The sequence below is a fragment of the Oryx dammah genome, unplaced genomic scaffold (genome assembly GCF_014754425.2).
Source record: "Oryx dammah isolate SB20612 unplaced genomic scaffold, SCBI_Odam_1.1 HiC_scaffold_1, whole genome shotgun sequence".
Taxonomy (NCBI): Eukaryota; Metazoa; Chordata; class Mammalia; order Artiodactyla; family Bovidae; genus Oryx; species Oryx dammah.
In genome coordinates this window covers 48173457-48195404 of record NW_024070185.1, presented here as the reverse complement: position 1 = coordinate 48195404, position 21948 = coordinate 48173457, and the positions used below count along the sequence as shown (strand labels likewise).

The 21948-nt window shown below is 36.8% G+C and overlaps 1 protein-coding gene across 3 annotated transcripts in view; it reads right to left on the bottom strand.

The window, feature by feature from the left end:
* TMC1 (transmembrane channel like 1) overlaps positions 1–21948 on the bottom strand; it is a 132093-nt gene that overhangs the window by 93933 nt on the left and 16212 nt on the right. For all 3 annotated transcript variants that reach the window (XM_040254092.1, XM_040254030.1, XM_040254141.1), the window contains exons 2-4: positions 12747–12794; positions 9183–9351; positions 2560–2688 (exon numbers count right to left, since the gene is read on the bottom strand). In XM_040254092.1, coding sequence (XP_040110026.1) covers positions 2560–2688; positions 9183–9351; positions 12747–12794 — 346 coding nt within the window. The remainder of the gene's footprint in view (positions 1–2559; positions 2689–9182; positions 9352–12746; positions 12795–21948) is intronic.

Below are 21948 nucleotides of genomic sequence, written 5' to 3'. Positions count from 1 at the left end.
GGGGACAGCAATTGCTTAGTCCTAGTTATTATTTTCATGTAGGAATGTGGACCACACTTTCTTCTTGTCCAAGAGAAGATGAATATCTGAATTTTAAAATGTGAAATCTTCTACTTTTTAAATTTAAGATCAAAGAAAAAAATATTATTTTTATTAAATGATTAAAATGTTAAATTTTATGGTACATATATTTAATCATAATTTTAAAAATAATAATGAAAAAGAAACAAAAAGCATGTGGGCCAAATAAAAACCATTTATAATCTAGATTCAGCTGCAGACTCCCCATTTTTGACCTCTGCTCTAGTAATAGGACCTGTGTTGCCCTTCATTCCATCCCAATCTTTATCTCTCCCTGTGTCTAAAAATGGCTAAATCCCAGGACTCCAGCCTAAGGCCCCAGGATCTGGAATCTGCTACAAGATGACCTTGTGGGTACATTTTGAAAAATCTAGAAGTGGCTGACCATAGATTCTGCTGAACTGTAAAGATACTCTCTTTTCTTTCTTGGAGCATCAAAATCAGTTGTCCATCCTGCCAGATTGTCCAGACTGCTATACGGATGTGCCAGCATCCCCCAAGGCTCCTGGGGTTGCCTATGGCTAAGTCTGTTCCCACCCAGTCCTGATAAGTCCTATACCCTCCCCATCTCTCCTGTTATACTGCAGGGAATCAGGCAACACTGAGTCTGTCCTGAGATAAAATGATAATTACAAGTTGTATTTCCCAGCTTTGTGCAATATTCTGGCACCCTGATTAGTGTTTCATATGAAATAACCCACTTTATGAGTCCAGTAACCCTGTAAAATAGTAAAGTTTCATATGAAACCTGAGGACTACACAGTTCATTCAAATTTGCATAGCTTTTAAATGGAAGATCTGAGATGCAAACTCAGGCCTGACGCCCATCCCTTCTCCACTGCTCTGTATGGAAAATGCAGACAAGGAAGAGCAAGGGCTATTTCTACACCTCCATGCAGATGGAAAGGGAGAATATACTTCCTGGCATTATTACTCAATTTCACATCATGCTTTGAAAGTTCAAAATATTATTACTATATAATTTTACAACTTTCCACATACAGTTACCTGTGGTTTCAGGTTTGAGGATTTCATGGTCAGCAATATTTTAAGATATATTTTGGGAACCAACATAAGGTTGCCAAACTTCTATTTTGCTAAGTAAGGATATTTTTTAAACCTATTATTTAGCATCACTATCTCTTCATTGAATGGAAACTATTTTAACAGACACACATATACGCACACACGGACATGCACATACATATACATTAATAGCTCCATTGAACCAGGAATGCTACTTGTCTTTCACCTCATTTATGACTGGTGTACATGCACAAACATAGGGAGTTCCCAGCCTACAGCTGTGTGGTGTTCCAGAAGTTTTCTGGGAAGACCACTCTTTGGAACTTAGAAAACTTTATTCCACAAAACAATACTGTTAGAAATGATACCTAGGCTCCCACAGCATAGGATAAAGCTTGAATATCTTGTTTTATTTTGGATACAGGGTGACTGAGGTCCCAGAAGTTTAAGCTATTTCCTTAAATAATGCACAACCTCTTGCAGAGCCAAGATTAGTAGTGAATTACCCTGATAGCTATTGCAGTTCTTTTTTCATCACCAGAGACAGAAACATTTTCCCATAATTTTAACATTATTATATATACACTAAGCATTTAATGTTATTAAATAGGCTTGTGGAGGGATAGCTTTGGAAATTTGCCACCATTTATAAAAATGATTCTGTGGGGAAAATGCAATCAGTAGCACATCTGTGAGATGCAAACATGGTTGTTATCACAGACACGTCCTTTTTATTCATGCCCCGCTTCCCCAACCACTATGGCAAGGAAATAAAGTGTGATCCTCGGAGGCAAATCTGCTTGCAGTCCCAGGAAAGGGATAATCATTTGACTTTTTTTATTAGGAGTTTATAAATCTATGTGTCTCTGAGTGCATCAACACTCAACATAAGAGTGAAACTGCGTTGCTGACATGTTACCAGGGAATAGCTATTAGCATAACCCTTAATTGGAATCCCATTTACTGTTCAGTTGGCTTAGTATCCTCCCTGTGCTTTAATAAGAGCTGTCACATGAATATATCATTTGAGGCTGGAACCCTGCAGAGAAACTAGAGGGTGCAATCCAACAAACTTGTAAAATTCAAATATAGTATCTTTTTCAGAGAGATAGTAATGAATGTATTAAACTAAGGAAATTCTCAGTTCAAGGAGCAAATGATTAAAGGTGATCAGAGATTGTAAGATTCCAAAAAATGAATTTAATTATGGCTGCTTTCTTTTATAATCATTATCCCAGCCTCTCTAGTGATATATATATGTCTGAGTGTGTATATGTACATATATGATATGTTAACATTTGATACATTAAATGGCCATGAACATTATATATAATGAGTGCTTTATCTAAATGATGGACTACATATAGTATCATCTATAATGTATAGGAAATAGAGAATTTTGGAAATCAATAGCAAGGAAAGTGTTTCTAATTATGAAAAGTGGCATCATACTTGAGAACTTCAATTTTCTTCTCCATTTTCCAAGGCTTGCATTTGACAGTAGCGATCGTTTGTCTTTTCTCATCTAACTCTGCCTTCAATCTTTCCAATTCCTCTGCATCTATTTCTTCTTCTTCTTCCCTAAAAAAAAAAAAAAGAAAGAAGAAAAAAAAAAAAAAACCTTCTTTAGTAAAGTTAAGATTTGCTTGACTTCCAAACTTAAAGAATGCTATCAGATACTCAGCTGATTTATGCATAACAACTTGATTGTATACAGTGCATGCTGAGATCCATAAGCCTTAGAGCTTACAGCTGAATGCTGATGCAGGATTTCTGGAATTATTGTAACTTTAAAAATAGTATTTATTTTCTGAAGTCCTGGAACCATTTTATGTCCATAGTCCCAAATTCTCAGAAAATCCATGGAAATAAAAAGCTATTAACATATTTTCTTCTCTTCTTTGTTCCCCTGTATATCTTCCCCCTTCAATTCTACATTTCATTAAAAAACTTTATTTTTCAACAAGGATAGCAAATTAGAGGTGAACGTGCCTTTGAAGTGCCCTTAAAAAATTTGTTAGCCCTGTCTCAAGAGAAAGAGAAAAACTGAAATAGGAAAAAATAAAAAGAATCTATTCCTCTAAGGTAACTTAATCTGTTAATTAAGCTCAAAACTTCAATTGATAAAACTGAACTCAAAGTGTACTTGATAGAAGTCAATCCTTTGAAGAGGCCTTCAAAGGAATTTAGTTTCTCACTGAGCAAATGAGATGGATCATTTCTCTTCTGTATTCCTAGTATTGCGAAAAATATCAAAGGGTCCAAAACTCAAAGGAAACAAAATCTAAACATGAGCAACAAGGTTTATAAATTGAAGAATGTAATGCCCTGTTGTAGAGAAGAATGTGTTTGGTAAGAGATTGTTTCAGTTATGAGTTATTGTTGTAAAGAGATCAAACCAGTCAACCCTAAAGGAAATCAACCCAGAATATCCACTGGAAGGACTAATGCTGAAACTGTGGCTGCAATTGGCCAGCTGACGCGAAGAGCCAAACTAATTGGAAAACACCCTGATACTAGGAAAGACTGAAGGCAGAAGGAGGAGAGGGTGACGGGATGAGATAGTTAGATAGCTTCACTGATACAGTGGGCATGAATTTAAGCAAACTCTGGGAGCTGGTGGTGGACAGGGAAGCCTGGCGTGCCACAGTCCATGGGGTCTCAAAGAAATAACTTAGTGACTGAACAACAACGACATGGTCACTTCACTTCAAATTTACCCTTTTAGACTTAATATTGTGATGCTGTGGCTGTGACTCTGTAGGACACATTTCTAGTTTGTCAGTTGGCTCAATATTCTGCTGTCATAATTGGCTGCCAATAGAGTATACTCAGGAGGGACTTGGTTTCTCCTTTGGCTTCCCGTTTGCCTCTTGTGGGATGCTTGCTGCTGCTGCTGCTAGGTCGCTTCAGTCGTGTCCGACTCTGTCGTGTCAGACTCTGTCCGACTCTGCTGCCATAGGCGGCAGCCCACCAGGCTTCCCCGTCCCTAGGATTCTCCAGGCAAGAACAATGGAGTGGGTTGCCATTTCCTTCTCTAATACATGAAAGTGAAAAGTGAAAGTGAAGTCAGTCATGTCCGACTCTTGCAACCCCATGGACTGTAGCCTACCAGGCTCCTCCATCCATGGGGTTTTCCAGGCTAGAGTACTGGAGTGGGGTGCCAGTGCTTACTCTTCAGCAATTCTTTTTCACCCCAAGAGCTGCAGGGCCTTCCCATAGCTGCAGGTGAGACTAGTTTGCCAGTTTTTCCAACATTAGCAGAACCAGCTGCATCACTCGCGCTGTAGACACCAGCACCGCTTGAGCATCAGCCCCTCTGCAGTAGTTTCAGCTCCCCGGGTCTCTCCTCTATGCTTTTAGATTTTAATTTCAACCTCTTTCCATTGTTCCTCCAGCCCATGGTGTGCTATTTGCTTCCTATTGTTGCTATTACCATGATACTTAGTGTTTTCTTTTCACCTTTCCAGTAACCTATTTTTTATTAGCCTAGTGATTATTTATACCTACTAAATCAGTTCATGATGGGAGAAATATCAACAACCTCAGATATGCAGATGACACCACCCTTATGGCAGAAAGTGAAGAGAAACTAAAAAGCCTCTTGATGAAAGGGAAAGAGGAGACTGAAAAAATTGGCTTAAAGCTCAACATTCAGAAAATGAAGATCATGGCATCCAGTCCCATCACTTCATGGGAAATAGATGGGGAAACAGTGTCAGACTTTATCTTTTTGGGCTCCAAAATCACTGCAGATGGTGATTGCAGCCATGAAATCAAAAGACGCTTACTCCTTGGAAGGAAAGTTATGACCAACCTAGACAGCATATTAAAAAGCAGAGACATTACTTTGCCAACAAATGTCCATGTAGTCAAGGCTATGGTTTTTCCAGTAGTCATGTATGGATGTGAGAGTTGGACTGTGAAGAAGGCTGAGTGCCAAAGAATTGATGCTTTTGAACTGTGGTGTTGGAGAAGACTCTTGAGAGTCCCTTGGACCGCAAGGAGGTCCAACCAGTCCATCCTAAAGGAGATCAGTCCTGGGTGTTCATTGAAAGGACTGATGCTAAAGCTGAAACTCCAATACTTTGGCCACCTCATGTGAAGAGTTGACTCATTGGAAAAGACCCTGATGCTGGGAGGGATTAGGGGCATGAGGAGAAGGGAACAACAGAGGATGAGATGGCTGGATGGCATCACCAACTCGATGAACATGAGTTTGAGTGAACTCTGGGAGTTGGTGATGGACAGGGCGGCCTGGCATGCTGTCATTCATGGGGTTGCAAAGAGTTGGACACAACTTAGCAACTAAACCACCACCAGAGTTTTTAATCAGGTCATGGTTACTGAACAGAGATTTAATTAACCCTGTAAAATAACATCTGTCATGGATAGTTTGGTTGGGTTTTTTTTTTTAACCAATTAAGATATTTTTCTTAGAATAGTAATCCTGGTTTAAGTGAACTATGGAAGTACACTCATACTAAGATACAACTCTGAATGTCATTAAGTTGTTTCTATTTTAAACATTTGATGTTTACTATATAAAATCCTTCCCTGGTAGCTCAGATGGTAAAGAATCCTCCTGCAATGCAGGAGACCTGGGTTTGATCCCTGATTTGGGAAGATCCCCTGGAGGAGGGCATGGCAACTCACTCCAGTATTCTTGCCTGGAGAATCCCCATGGACAGAGGAGCCTGGCGGGCTACCATCCATATGGTTGCTGAGTCGGACACGATTGAGCAATTAAGCATACACACACATATAAAATCCTATGGTGCTGTACAAGGGTAACAAAGTACACAGAATGAAAGAATGATCTATTTCATGTTTGGATTTACCATGTAATTAAAGCTTATTTCTCTACGTTCCTAATACTAATTATGTGGTTTTCTGCTGTTTTAAACCCAGTACTTTATATGTTTAACATATTCAGATTCTATGACTCTTTCAAAAATCATATGAAATGTCTTCAATACCCTTTTCTGATTGTCCTTATGAGATAGTTTTCTTTAAGACTCTAAATCACTTTTTACTTCTGTGGCACATTTATACAGTCTTATTTCATAATAATTGTGTCTAAGTGGCCCCTCCCTTGCTAAGTCGCTTCAGTCGTGTCCAACTCTGTGCGGCCCCATAGACGGCAGCCCACCAGGCTCCCCCGTCCCTGGGATTCTCCAGGCAAGAACAATGGAGTGGGTTGCCATTTCCTTCTCCAATGCATGAAAGTGAAAAGTGAAAGTGAAGTCGCTCAGTCTTGTCTGACTCTTAGCGACCCCATGGACTGCAGCCTACCAGGCTCCTCTGTCCATGGGATTTTCCAGGCAAGAGTACTGGAGTGGGGTGCCATTGCTTTCTCCAGCCTCTCCCTTACTATATTATTAATTTGTAGAGAATGGAGGCAATTTCACATTCAGATCCATATCTTCCAAAGAAATTAGCAAATTATCTTTGACAGAAGTGGAGCTGAATAAATATTTATTAAATAAATGTTTATGTACAGAATTTTTCTGGATGACAGGATTACCAACAAGTACACTAAAATAAAATATAACAATGTCTTCCAAGTTATAGAAAGATATTTATTCCCACACTAAATGATCTCAGACTGGTATATTTTTAATCTTTGTGTTGTTAATTGTCGATTGCTCTAGGAAGATCATGCTGTGCTACAATGTATAGTTGTTCTCAGCTAAATTACCTTCATATATGCAGGTAATTAAGATATTACATTTTTTGCATAATTTAAATATAATAATGCATAATTAAACATTGTATTACAGGGAAACAGCTTTTCCAGGAACCACTCAAAGAAAGTGCTAATCATATTAAAAGAGCGTAGCACAGGCATGCTTTGCTTCTAAAATGTAGGGCTAATTTGTGTAAGAATGGCTTTCTATCTTAGTTTTGATTTATTTAAACAACAGTTGTTAGGAAAAAGGAGGCATAATGTGCTGAATTTCTCACTGCTATAAACGTATTACTTATTCACTTAAAACTGGGTCAAGAAAAGCATAAAATATTATTAGAAATACTTCAAAAAAACAAAGCAGTTTTTGTTAACTATCTCCAAAGACAGTTAACATTACAATCTTGGATTTAGTTGTTTTCAAATGTTTTTTCAGTGCAAGAAAAATTCCCTAAGGTGTTTCACATGAACATTTAAATAAAAGAAGATCATGAATTAATTAACCTAAATAAATGTGCCATGATTTGCCTACTAATCTTTCTCAAAACATATTTGCTAATACGTTTTCTTAAAAACAGAAGGGCTTATCTTCAAAGTGAACAATAGAATATGGACCCTGAAATAGTGATCAGAACTATCAATCATCATAAGTAATTTATATTATTTAAAATAGTTGTAAAAATTATGGCGGTAATAATATAATTTGCAAAACCTATGGAGATAAAATTCATTTTAGTCAAGACTGGTTCTGCAGAGGAGAGGGGAGGATGGGAGATGGGTGCCTCTGGTTTCTCAGAATCAGGATGAGAGTGGGACCAGCTAAGGACAGACCCTGTCACAGGGACAAGATTGCCCCAGGTAACAGGGGCAAAGACCCAGTTGTTTCACATGGTCCTATTTCTAGAGGTTGAGCCTTGACAGGAGGGCCTTGAGTAGACCAAGAAAGCAAAGGAATTCCCATCTGAGTCATATTTTGAAAGCGACATCTCTGAAGCACAGGTGGAGAGGAAAAGGCAAATTCTGACACAATCTATATCATTCATATATCTATTGGTGGTGTTTCCTCAATGAAATACCACTGTCAGAAAGCATCAGCTTAGCTAGTAGGAAATATTACTACCTAATAATCAAAATAACAATCGAAATAAGACATGAAACTTAAAAGGGTGTTTTGTTTTTGAAAAGAACAAAACATAAAAATACTTGAAGATAGACATAAAAAATATCAGAGTGAAACAGAAAGCAGGTGATGTCTTAGTATTCAAGGATAGAAGAAAGAAAAGGGGATTGGGGAGAAGGAGAAAAAGGAAGAGAAGGAGAAAAGAGAAAGAGGGAGATTTAAAACCTTAAGTCAACAAAAATACAATGACGAAGTGGGTGGGGTTACTCTTATTTTAAAAGGAACCATCTTCAACTAATGCTAAACTTCTCTACTGACAAAATATTCACAAATAATAGCTAGTTATTGACTACCACAAGGTGTCATCGTGGGAAGAAATCTTGGAAAGTTCCTCAGCATTTAAAGTTCTAGGACTGTTTTAGAGCGATCCTATCCCCTCATGGTGATTCTCATGCCCCATCTAGGGGTGGCAGAGGAGTTATTCTCTTGAATCCTTTCCAAGTGGCCTAGGTTTCCTATTAGTAAATGTGTTTCACATATACAGTTTTTCCACCTGCCTGCCATCAGCAGTTTTCCAGGCAGCAAAGACCAGAAAATTATTTTCTTGAATTTTTTCCCTAAACAGCATTAATATATTATTCTAGACAAAGGCAGCTATCAGAAAATCATTGGCCTGCTAGAAGTGAAAGACATAGAGTTATGTTAAAAAGGGAAGGACAATCCAATCCTCTGTAGGGAGAGACAGTTAATACTTTAGACTCTGGGAGCTACATACAGCTCTGTCCCATATTCCTCTTTGCTTTTTTTTTTTTTTAATTGCAGTTTTATTAAAATGATAAGAACAATTCTTGCCTCTTAGGTTGAAATTAACCATAGTTTTTCAACTCCTGCACTGTAAGATGTGTGATTTGGGATCATGTTTATAAGTTTTTCATTTAACTTCATTAACGATGCATTTAACTAACAGAATAGCTTTAAAATATTTAAATTAACTATAATATGTTAATGACTCATGACAATTTAGATCTCTCATAAGGAAATCTCTCATAAGTCCATTCTCAATATATGTTCATTTTAAAATTATATTTTAATATTAAAATACATTTAACTAAGTGGAATAAAATGGTGGCATCAGACTAAGCTTGTTTTTCTGAAAGTAGTTTTAATTACCAATTTTAAGGCTAGGGAGTGCCTAAAGAGTGATCTTTCAGCATCAGGCACTTTTGAATGAAAAATAATGTCAATTATAGATCGAAACTAACTCACGCTCCTCTCTTTAACCTCCTCCTTCTCTCCTTCTCTCTGGCCTTCCTTGTTTCTTCATCCTCTGGTTCAGGCTCTGGATCATCTTCATTGATAACGTCTCTGGTCCGTTTCCTCTTTGGCCTCATGCTCTCTCTTCGGGGTAGTTTGTTTTCCTCCTCTTCCTCTTCGCCTAAACACAACAGTTAATGCTTCAGTGAGTAGTTTCAGAAAAGTGATTTCCTGATCCCAAATGTATTCTTACTTTTTAATTATCATTGTCACACCTCTGAAACCATAATCTAGCAATTTGTCATATCAAGATAAAATGCACCGTGCCATATATATTTCATAGTCTGCCACTTAAATACACTTATCTACATTCTCATTTCTTGTCATTTATCTACTCAAATATGTGAGTATCAATCCCCAAATTCTAATAATGCCTAATTCCAGCCTTCATTTACTTGTATAACTAGATGACTTGGGAGTTTAATATCATACCATGACCTCTCAGACCAAGTTTGTAGATTATCAATTCACTACATAAGGGTTGAGTGTTTAATCACTATGTGCTAATGTTACTTCTATCTTAGAACAAACAATAAGAATGCAAGGAAATGCTATAAATTAGAATAATTTTGAAGAAATTAATTTATGCCTTGACATAATTCTAATACCTTTCTAATTCAAATCATTCTCATTCTTTTTTTTTTTAACTTTTTTTTAAAAACTTGAAGCATAGTTGATTTACAATCTTGTATTACTTGTTCAGGTGTACTGCAAGTGGTTCAGTTTTATATATATATATATATATATATAATAGATATATATTGTAGATTATTTCCTATTATAGATTTTTACAAGATATTAAATACAGCTCCCTTTGTTACATAGTAAATCCTTGTTGCTTATCTATTTTATGTAAAATCATTTTCATTCTTAACTTCAAATACTTATTTTTCTTAAATTTCTTTCTCTTTCTTAGATGAAATTAATAATAAATAATTTTGCTTGATCATTCTATCTTTTTGATTAGAAATAGATAACTAGTAAATTTAATACACAATTGAGAGAAATAATATTATTTTATTTTATTCACCAACTGACTATTAATGCCTCGTATGTCCATAACTACTTTGGAAGCTTTCCGGTAAAGAGTAGGAGGAGAATTCAGTTCCTTCCTTCACTGTTTATGACAGACAATCCTACTTCACCTTCACTTTTGCTTTTTAACTTCTGATATTTAGAGTTAATTATTATTTTAAAAAAACAAATATTACTCATAATTATCACTATCTTTTTAAATAGAAGCTACTATAGGGAAAAAATTGTGCTTTAATGGAGAAGTATGAAATGTCTGTACCATACCCTTCTATGTTGTCTGATGCTGATTCTATGGAAGCTATCTTGTAACTTTGTAAATTGTAGATCACTAGATAGCAATGGGAAATAGTTCTTGTCTGTAGACAAGCAAGTGAACTCTTAGTGCATACAACCTTCCACCACCGAAATAGAAAGGAAAGAAAAAAAACCCACAAAACAGTTATGTCTTCACTTACACAAACAGTTCAATATTCCTGATCTATAAATGAATCTGTTCTTTGAACTTTCCTTTGAACTGGTAACTGCTATAAATGGCTCACCAGATTCCTCATTTATTAGTTAAATATGTTCATTTTTACATAGTGTGTGTCATTTTATTTTTTTATAAATTTTGTTATCTTTTCAACATTACTTATTAAACTTTTATTGATATTCCAAATCTAAATAAGATCTAAACATTACCAATATTACTAAAGTTTGACTAGCAGAGAGAAACAGGAGAATACCTTTTCTAACTAGGTTTTGAAAACTGTATTCTTGTCATCATGACCAAAAATTTGTTAAATACTGTGGCAGATGTTGCATGATATTCAAACCCCACTCTGGCATTTTGAAAATCTACTCAGCCTTTATTGTTCATTTTAGTCACTAATCATAGAAAGAACAAGGGCCTCATAGGAACTGAGAAACAATTTCACCCTCAAATAACTCAAAAATTCAAGAAGCCACTTGGTATTCTGCATTTTAGTATATTTTATATTAAAGCTAAGCTATTAAGCTTGCAGAGTTTTACCATGGATGAAAAGTATATCATTATATTTATCTTTTAGCACTTAGGACAAAAAGGCTATCTTTAGTGTTTTCACTAGTTTCCAAATATTCAAATTCTTAAAAAAAAGAAGTCTTTTACAGTTGCCTGCTAAATGTGGATTTGCATAAACATTACCTTTTGGAATGGGCTCAATTTAGTTTTGAAGGGTAGCAGAATATACCACCTCAAAAAGACATTCAGAATATACCACCCCAAAATATGCCACTTCAGTGTATTGACTATTTTGAGATGTAGCACTTGAAAAACAGCAAATGCAGAAAGAGATTTTCTCTGAATTCCTCTTGTCTGCCTGAAAACAGAGTTTCCAAAAGGAACTTAACTGTCATAAATCCCCTCCCCAGGAATTTCATCCCCAAGGAACACTATAGAAGTGTTCTATAGAGGAGACTATAGGTCAACACCACATGCAGACATATTTTATCATAAACTATCATACCTCCTATCTATTCTCTTAAAACTTATTCTCTCCAAAGAGACCTACATACCCCTCACTTTTCCCTATTAAGATGGCATTTAAGTCTAAATTTTAAGCCATCTCACACAATTACTCAGTTTTTTCCTGGGTATCATCCATGTATACATGAGGTATATGTGTTAATAAACTTCTGTTTTGGTTTGGTTTTCTTGTATTATAGGAGTATCAGTTAAGAACCTCAGAAGGGTAAAGGAAAAATTACTTTTCCTCCCCTATAATAGTCAAGTCAGAGCCTGTAGGAACTGTGTGAGACTCTGGGCTGTTTACATGCAGAATGTACCAAATTAATGAAAACAACTGTCACCATGAACATTCACTGGCTGTCATATTGGGCTCAGATTTTTAATTGATGGTGTTGATGTAGTGTCTAATTGAACTCTCCCTGAAATGCTACACTTTCAGTTTTGATCAACTCAAAACTTTAACTCATAAAATGATCTTTCTCTGTTCTAGTCCATGAGTGGTCTGCATGCCTGGGAAGGGTTCACAATCCAGACTCTTGAGCTGAACCTATTCCAAGCAAAAACAATAGGGCAATTTAGACAAAATATTCATGAATTCAAAAGAACAGGTTTATTCATTTTTGTTGAACAACCTGATCACTTTAGTCAAAAAGGCCAATCTGTTATACTGTAATAGATTCAGCCTAAGGGAAAACATTTGAGGACAAAGAAAATAGTAAAGAAATAAAAAAGCAAATTTTTCTGGACCACCATCCACTTAATGATGAGCAATTTATAAATTGGGTGGAATGTGTGTTGGCCAGTTGAATGGACTCTCAAGTGAAGAGTCTATCTGATGGACTTGATCGCTCTTGTGAGACCACTGAAAGTCATCCACATGTGCTCCTGTGTTTGCACAGGGTCGCATATCCCCACAAGATAAGAGGACGAATCTCCTAAATTCACTGCTATTCCACAGGAAACATATCTCAACTGGGTCCATCCCCACTTACTTGAACTTTCCTCAGTATCATCTTCTTTCTCCTCCACTTGGATTTGCACTGAGGAAAGAAAAAATATAGCAATTCTTTAAATGACAGCACAATTGTTAATAACTGGTTTTTAACCAGTTTTAACTTTCATTGTAAAGTTTTCTGTGCAGTTAATATATTTTTTCAATAAACTTGTCAAAATGAACATTGTTTATTAAAGATATACAGCTACAGCATCTTATAGAGTGTTGTGCAAGGACTTCTCTGCCTCATCACCTTCGACAATTTGCAAAACATGTCAATCATAAGCCTGTCAGTTCAATTCAAAATAACTTCAACCAAAATAAATTCTGTTCTGCAATAAGTTGACTTAGGGTTTGTTCGGTCATTTCATTGTATGATAAAGAAAGTTGTTAGCAAAGCTATATCCATATGCACAAATCATTTGGTTATTATAACCAAATTAACTTATTAAAATAGAGAATATTTCATTCTAACCAGCTACCCAGTGTCAAAGAACCTTTCAAAAATGCTTAAAAGCTGATATTTCCTATTTTAATTATTTCTATACCTATTATATGCAGCCTAAATTTTTCATATATGATTTACCTTGACAATGTGGAGATAGGTGATTTAACAGTTCTTTCAAGACAAAGAATGTTTTTTTTCTGTTTATTCCTCCCCTCATCCTTAGGGTCTTATTTTCAGATTAGATCCATTTTCATAAAGGCATATACAGGTTTTATAAAATTTTAATGGTACAATAATATCAGAAAATATATTAACTGGCAGATTTTTCCCCTTGTCAACTCCTGTCTGTTCATCACAGGTTGAGTCAACTAGAGACAAAGATCTGTGACTTGCCATGGCAAAAATCAGAGCAGACTATTTCTTTAAACCACAGTTCAGTAACTCATTTAAAATATCAATTTACATATTTTATTTAAGGTAGATGAGCCTAAGTCCAAAACAGCAAAGATAATAAACAATGCTGCTGTGAACAGAAGAAACAACCTCTGGTTTTGTTTCTGCTCAGCACTGTCAAAGGTTATTATTCAGAGCTTGACAGGCATATTGAAAAGGCAGCACATACAGAGTTTAAATTCTGTTCACAAAGAAGATTATTGTAAAAGCACTTTTTGCCTTTAAACAGCATATGCATAAAAATTTTTACGATATGCAAAAATGTTATCACTCAGTGTCAGCCATGGAATAGAAGAATAAGTGTTCTTTTGTTCGCAGTGGACATATGCCTTCGTCACTGGCTGTAACTGGATCTGCAGGGGACAAAAGTCTTTATGTCACTACTGAGAGTTCACAATACTGACGACAGACACTTCTCAGAAGATATTTTATATTCAACAATAAGTCATGGTCTTTACTTGCAATTAATGCTACCACCAAATTTCTTTGGTCAAAGAAGAATTCACTTAGGAAGGCAACTTAATGATATAAGATTAGCCTTAGACCAAGGTCTGATCAGTGGCATAATATAGGAACTGCTGAGGACAAATAGCAAAGGCTGACACACAGCCTCTTTTGCACCATGCATGGCCAAAGCAAAAATTCACACAAAATGCTAAACTGATTTTTAATAATCAACTCACTAGACATGATTAAAGTTAAATAATGAAATGAAGGAAAATACTAAATAAATAGAGATACAAGGAGATCTTTAGGAAGGATTACAATCCTATTAAACAAAAACAGCAAAGTGAAATGCCCCAAGCCAAGGAGATGAGTGACAAATCAATTTCCTCTGATAACCAGAGGAGAGAAAATGCAGGACTGGAGTCATGGATCATCTTCTAAGGTACAGGAAATATAGTTATAAATTGTCATTAAATAAACCTGCATAAGGGAAGATAACTGCTGTGGTTGCAAGTAGAGAAGGAAAAAGAGCTATGGATTCTGAGTGATGTAACAGACAGTATTGCAGATATAGCCTCTTCATTCCTCTTGAGGTGACTTTCCCATAGCGATACTCCTCTGTGCATGATCATCTGCCCATTCTCAGTAGGTGCATTCTTTGTTTAACGGTGTTTCTTTTGTCTGGCAGTTGAGTCAGGAGCTATGGAGCCATTGTTTTTATAGGTGAAGTGAAAGTGAAGTCGCTCAGTCGTGTCCGACTCTTTGGGATCCCATAGACTGTAGCCTATCCGGCTCCTCCGTCCATGGGATTTTCCAGGCAAGAGTGCTGGAGTGGATTGCCATTTCCTTCTCCAGGGGATTTTCCCGACCCAGGAATCAAACCCAGGTCTCCCGCATTGCAGGCAGACGCTTTACCATCTGAGCCACCAGGGAAGTTTTTATAGGTATTGTGACCATAATTGGTTTATTTTTGATTCAAACCCTCAGCAAAGGCAGCATCAGCATGAGGAACTAAATAGCAGCACCATGACCAGGAGATTGAAGACTCCATCAAGAGCTTCAGACAAAGCTTGATTTTAATGTAACACTATTTAGTCTGAAAAGCTACTGTCAATGCTGATCTGCATCTCCTGAAACTCAAAGTAATGCTGAAGAGCCAAGCTAAGAAGCCCCTCCCAAACAAAAGCCTGCGCAGAAGAATAACTCAGAACATTTAAATGCGAGTTACAGACTGTCTTTCCCTTCTCAAACAATTTTTGGCATGGCTTGTTGCCATCCCTTCTCTCAGCAATCCCTGGTAGCTTGCTCCCAATCCTATGACCTTCTCATGTTCTGGATGTTTCCCAAAGCCTATTGATTATGTACTTTAAAAATAGCCTTTCTCCTGGGGAGTGATGGGAAGAGAGTGGGACAGTTGGGGGTGGGGGTGGGGGGTTCTGTCTAAATGTTGAAGGCAGCAAGCAAGACTACACCGAAGTATGCTTATTTAAGAAAAGAATATGAAATAGGAGCAGATGAACTCCTAGGCAACCCAGATCCTCATTTCATGCAAATAGACCCAGTAATTAGAAACAGTAAAAGGAAACAACAGTAAAATGTCACATTTTAGAGGCACTGGAATCGTTCAGAAAAGTGAATGTTGTTCCAGGCTTTCTTTTTCAGTCTATAGCACTGAAAATATTTTATGGTTCTTCAGGATCAGAGTGGCTAAGTACCTGAAAGAGCTGAATGATATCACCTGTTCCTCTGACCCACATTTAGCTCATGAAGGGATTATTGTAGCACCAGGTCATTCCTTTGGAAACTGAAAATTCATTTATTCAATTAGTGTTTATTGTGCATTTACAAGGGTCTATAGAGCAAAGTGTTCTGGAGTAGGAGTTTGTAGACTATAGAAGAAAAGTGATAGTACTTAAGGAGTCTAGCTATTTGATGCAGAAGAATGACTTTATAACAATGAGATTCAAGTTTAGGTATGAATATCTTAAATTATCTAGTTTACTTGGGTTATTGCAGCAATGTACTAGTTATGTTTATTAGCAATGTGAGTGAGTGAAGTCACTGTCGTGTCTGACTATTTGCAACCCCATGGACAGTGGCTTCCAGGCTCCTCTGTCCATGGGATTTTCCAGGCAAGAGTCCTGGAGTGGATTGCCATTTCCTTGAAAAGGAGTACTTCAAGGCTGTATATTGTCACCCTGCTTATTTAACTTATATGCAGAGTACATCATGAGAAACGCTGGACTGGAAGAAACACAAGCTGGAATCAAGATTGCTGGGAGAAATATCAATAACCTCAGATATGCAGATGACACCACCCTTATGGCAGAAAGTGAAGAGAAACTAAAAAGCCTCTTGATGAAAGTGAAAGTGGAGAGTGAACAAGTTGGCTTAAAGCTCAACATTCAGAAAACGAAGATCATGGCATCCGGTCCCATCACTTCATGGGAAATAGATGGGGAAACAGTGGAAACAGTGTCAGACTTTATTTTTGGGGGCTCCAAAATCACTGCAGATGGTGACTGCAGCCATGAAATTAAAAGACGCTTACTCCTTGGAAGAAAAGTTATGACCAACCTAGATAGTATATTCAAAAGCAGAGACATTACTTTGCCGACTAAGGTCCGTCTAGTCAAGGCTATGGTTTTTCCACTGGTCATGTATGGATGTGAGAGTTGGACTCTGAAGAAGGCAGAGCGCCAAAGAATTGATGCTTTTGAACTGTGGTGTTGGAGAAGACTCTTGAGGGTCCCTTGGACTGCAAGGAGATCCAACCAGTCCATTCTGAGGGATATCAGCCCTGGGATTTCTTTGGAAGGAATGATGCTAAAGCTGAAACTCCAGTACTTTGGCCACCTCTTGCAAAGAGTTGACTCATTGGAAAAGACTCTGATGCTGGGAGGGGTTGGGGGCAGGAGGAGAAGGGGACGACAGAGGATGAGATGGCTGGGTGGCATCACCGACTCGATGGACAAGAGTTTGAGTGAACTCTGGGAGTTGGTGATGGACAGGGAGGCCTGGCGTGCTGCGATTCATGGGGTCGCAAAGGGTCGGACACGACTGAGCAACTGAACTGAACTGAACTGATTGTTATTTTTTTAGGGTTCCTTTGTCTATGAGCAAATGTCAACATTAGTTCTTCCCATATATATGGGGAACATTTCCAGGAAATAGAGTTAATATTTCATAATAACTGTAAATGGAGTATAACCTTTTAAAAATGGAAAAATGATGTAAAAAGTTACATACAATAAGGGAAAGTAAATAAAGTTTGATATTTAAAACAAAAGCACTGCCTTTATCAAAACTGGTCATATACATACACTTTCATGTTCACCTGCAAAATGGTAAGAAACTGCCTTGTATTATTTAAGAAAAAATTTTAAAATAAATTAAAATATAAAAAATAAACCTTTCAGTTCAGACTAAACTGCCCTGAGACAGACATTATTCCATGCCATAACGAGCACATTTCCAAGTCTTCAGTGAAGAACCCATGTCTTCAGTATGTGGTATGATGTGGGATGTGAGAGGAAGAAAAGAATCAAGGATAATTCCAAGGATTTTGGCCTGGGAAACTGGGAGGGTAGAGATGCAAGAAAAAGAGATAGGAGGCTCTAGGGAAAATAGGTTAAGTAGCAACTGTTGAAGTTCAGGAGTTTAATCTGACTAGATGAAATCACCAAACCATATTGAGGTGTCAATTCCTCTACAGAGAGTGGCCCAGCACTCGGCTTCCATTAATTTATCAAAACACTATCATTGGTGGATGTTAAGTAGGGAATGGAAGCCACTGTCCGTGAAAGTGAACAAAAATGATGGAATGTGATCTTTCTTCTTCTCATATATCTTCCAAGGATATAAGATCTGATTCAGTTTAACTCAGCAGCTCCATTTATTTTTACTAGTTTTAGGTCAGGATAAGAAAATATCCAGGCTTCCCAGTGGTTCCAGTGGTAAAGAACCCGCCTGCCAATGCAGGAGACATAAAAGACCCAGGTTCAGTCCCTGGGTTGGGAAGATCCTCTGCATGAGGGCACAGCCACCCACTCCAGGATTCTTGCCAGGAGAATCCCATGGACACAGGAGCCTGGCGGGCTACAGAACATAGGATTATAGAGTCAGACACGATTTCAGTAACTTAGCACACATGCACTCAAAAAGATATTCAGGACATTTGTTTATAACAACCCAAAATCCTTCAAGTCATGGACTTGAGCATGATATTCTGGAAGCCACAGAGTAAAAAGAATAATTATTTGGCTATTATATCAATCAAATATGTTAATGAACCTGTAAAGTATAAGACATTTAAAAAAATCCTCTGAAGTGGGAATAACAGAATGAGATGATTACACAACTGTCAATAAGGTATCTCGGAAAAAGGTTTAATTTGACAGACCTAGGCTGATATTCTTTCTGCAGGTGCCAACATCTTTCCTTAATACCATTAAAAGCCTTAAAATCATAAGATCTTCCATAAAACCACTGAAAAAATCATGGGGTACATACATTCAACAATACACTAATGGAAATTTGTATAATAAATGCCAAAAGACTGGTCATATTTTCAAACATTATAATATCTTGGAGATATTAAATAGTTATTTTACATTTGTGGTTACAAAATCACAAAAAAGAATAATAATTTTGGTTTTTGTTAAGACTCACCTAAGGAGGGAGGGGGGCAGGCAAAAAAATATATATCACTGCTGTAGTAGCTGTCATTCTCTAATGTCTTTCCTTTTGAATTATATTTATTTTTAAGGCTCTGTGGGCCTTAAGAAATAGAAAATAAATAGCTGCTGATGCCTGCTTTATTAAAAACACAATATAAAATATTGTATTTGCCAAATGGAAGAGAATTAAGTCTATGAAGAAACACATTTTACCACAAGGTTCCAGAGAGACAACCCTGAGATAAACAAAGAGAAAAATAGAAAATTCACTCAAAATAAAGATAAAATAAGAGGGGATGCACACCAAATTTTTTGGCACTTTTTCCTTCTGTTTCCATAGTATATAAAATTAAACAGGCTGAGTGAAATGGGTAGCTGGTATTCTAAATTCTACCACTCACCCCTGAAATGTCAAGAGCAAATATGAAATGATGAAGCATCATTCTTCAAATGGCAAAATATATACAGGAGTGTTTGCAAAAAGCTGCAATCAGATATTTCTTGACACCATGGTCTACAGAAAGAACAAAGCAACTCTTATCCTATGTGGTTTGGAGGGTTGACTTTATTTTAACTATATCCAGGAAATAAATAGCTATTTACAAAGGCATTGGAGCTCCCTATAGTTACAAAAAAGTAAGTGGTGTCTTTCTTCTTCTTTGCATTTAGATTATTTGGGGGGGAAGGACATTTCTTATTTAACCATGCTGTCATAATATATATTCAGAGTGTGTGCTCTCAAACTACAATTACCATGATAAAGGGCAACCGCTGTAAATAAATGTGCTAAAATGAAAATATATTCTCCTGTGTGAGTTTGTGTGGCTATTAACCCAATGAAAATAGTGTGTTATAAACCCTTGACGGCTTTGCTTCTATATCCTTGGATTGCGTAGAACAAAAAGGAATCTTTCTGTCGCCCATGAAATTTCTGTAATATTCTCAGTCATGAAGAAGGGTTGTCTGGATTCATGGGTAAACAAACAAAACAAAACAAACAAAAAACTGTGAAACAACTGAAAGAAGATGATTGTTCTCAGAGCATAAAGTATGAAGCAAGGCTGACTGAACTCTATACAGTCTCTACCCATCCTTCTTAGCACCAGCCTTTGTTCACACAGAAGATGCTAATTAATACTTATTAGCATACATTAGCAAATGTTAATGAGTGTCTTCTAAAGAACAAAAGGCACTGGGGGCAGAGAGCCACGATGAAAGCTGAATGGTGAGAGAAGGGCTCCAACAAGATAGGCAGAAAAAAGAAAACGAGGGCAGCTTACAACTTGAATTTATTTTCTGAAATTTACAATTTGTTTCTCTGACAAAATATTAATAGGATTAAGGATGAAATAACTGATTTTTCCTTTAAAAAGTAAGTCATTGACTAGAATGAATCATTCTTTTTTTCTGCTCTTTAGCTGTTAGGGGACAATTACACATTATAGGATTTGCTACTCAACTAGGGATATTAGATAACACTGTCATCAGTTAATGAAAAAGAATTCTGAATTCTAGGTGTCCTCAGGAGTTTATATAGCTGCCAGGCTCCTCTGTCCATGAATGTCTCCAGGCAAGAATACTCCAATGGGTAGGCATCCCTTCTCTAGGGGATCTTCCAGATCTAGGGATCAGACCCAGGTCTCCAGCACTGCAGGCAAATTCTTTATGATCTGAGGTACCTGGGCTTCCCTGGGAATGCAGGAAACCTGGGTTCAATCCCTGGGTCAAGAAGATCTCCAGGAGAAGGAAATGGCAACCCACTCCAGTATTCTTGCCTGGAGGATCCTATGAACAGAGGAGCCTGGCAGGCTACAGTCCATGGGGTCACAAAGAGTCAGACATGGCTGAATGACTAATACACTTAGGAATTTGTAAGTATTGGGATCAACTATCCACCCATGCCAATTTCTTCCTCACAGGCTCAATTTATAATACTCAATAAGACAAACCCTTAAGTAATTTGTAGGTAGTTTGTAATTTTATTAAAATAGCTCACATAAAATGTGATATATGTGTTCATTTATATCCTAAGGGCAGTTGGTTAACCACTGAGTGCTCTAGTTAGTAATCCACAATGGTAGAACGAAGTTTTAACATCCAAAATACCAGTCAGAAGTACTTCAGCCATCTCTACCTCAAACACTAGATGATTTGTTAAGTGAAGTAATGCTTCTTAGAAGTGAACTTCATGAAATCAAATGTGAGAGAGAGAGAACTATTGGTCTGTTTCTCTAAAGAATCCTGACTAATACAAAGAGTATCTGCCTTCAGGGTCATCTTGATGGAATTAGACAAATATTAGAAACAATAACACAAGATATAATGGCAAGTTCCCCAGAGACATACAAGCATAAATGTCTATTATAAATATCAGTTAGATATTAGAACTCCATAAATATATATTAGAGTTCATAAGAGAGTGAGATTATGCTCATTAGGACTTTCAGGATATTCAATTTTTGCAACATTTCTTCAAATATTTCTGGAAATAGAACATTAATCAATACAAATGAACACATTTCACTGCTTAATTCCATTTGAATTAATTCCAATTCCTTCAAGATCATGGCCATAAAGAACAAAGTTTATTTCTATCACTGACCTACTACTGAAAAATAGGAGCAAAAAAGGACTTATGCTCATTTGGGTTCCTAAGACTATTGCACTCACATCATAGAACTAGAAAAGGCAACTCTGAGCTTTCAAGTTGGCAGCTGGCTCTTGTAGAAAGAGCCTGAGTTTTTAAGTCAAACAAACTCATATTTGAGTTTTGGCTCTGCCACAATTTTATGCCATAACTTTGGATAATTCATTTGAATTCTCTATGTCTTAGAGAAAGTAAGGAATAACAACCATCATGCCAGAACTAAATGTAATAAGAAATGCAGGCACATAATATAGTGCCTCACATATAGCAAAAGTTATAGGAATCTACAAGGACGGTTCAAATGCTTTTATGCATAAACAAAAATTTTACATCTTTCACCTAAAATTCTAGGGAGACAGGAAGACACAGCTACTTTGACCTTTACTTTAATATCTTGCACTCTGCAAGTTAGAAAATTGCCACAATATTCAATCTGAGATTATATTTAAGACTAATCACCAAAAGATGAAAACAAGGAATAAAATTTGACCCCAAACTCTTCATCTCTTGACACTCTTAGCTCCAC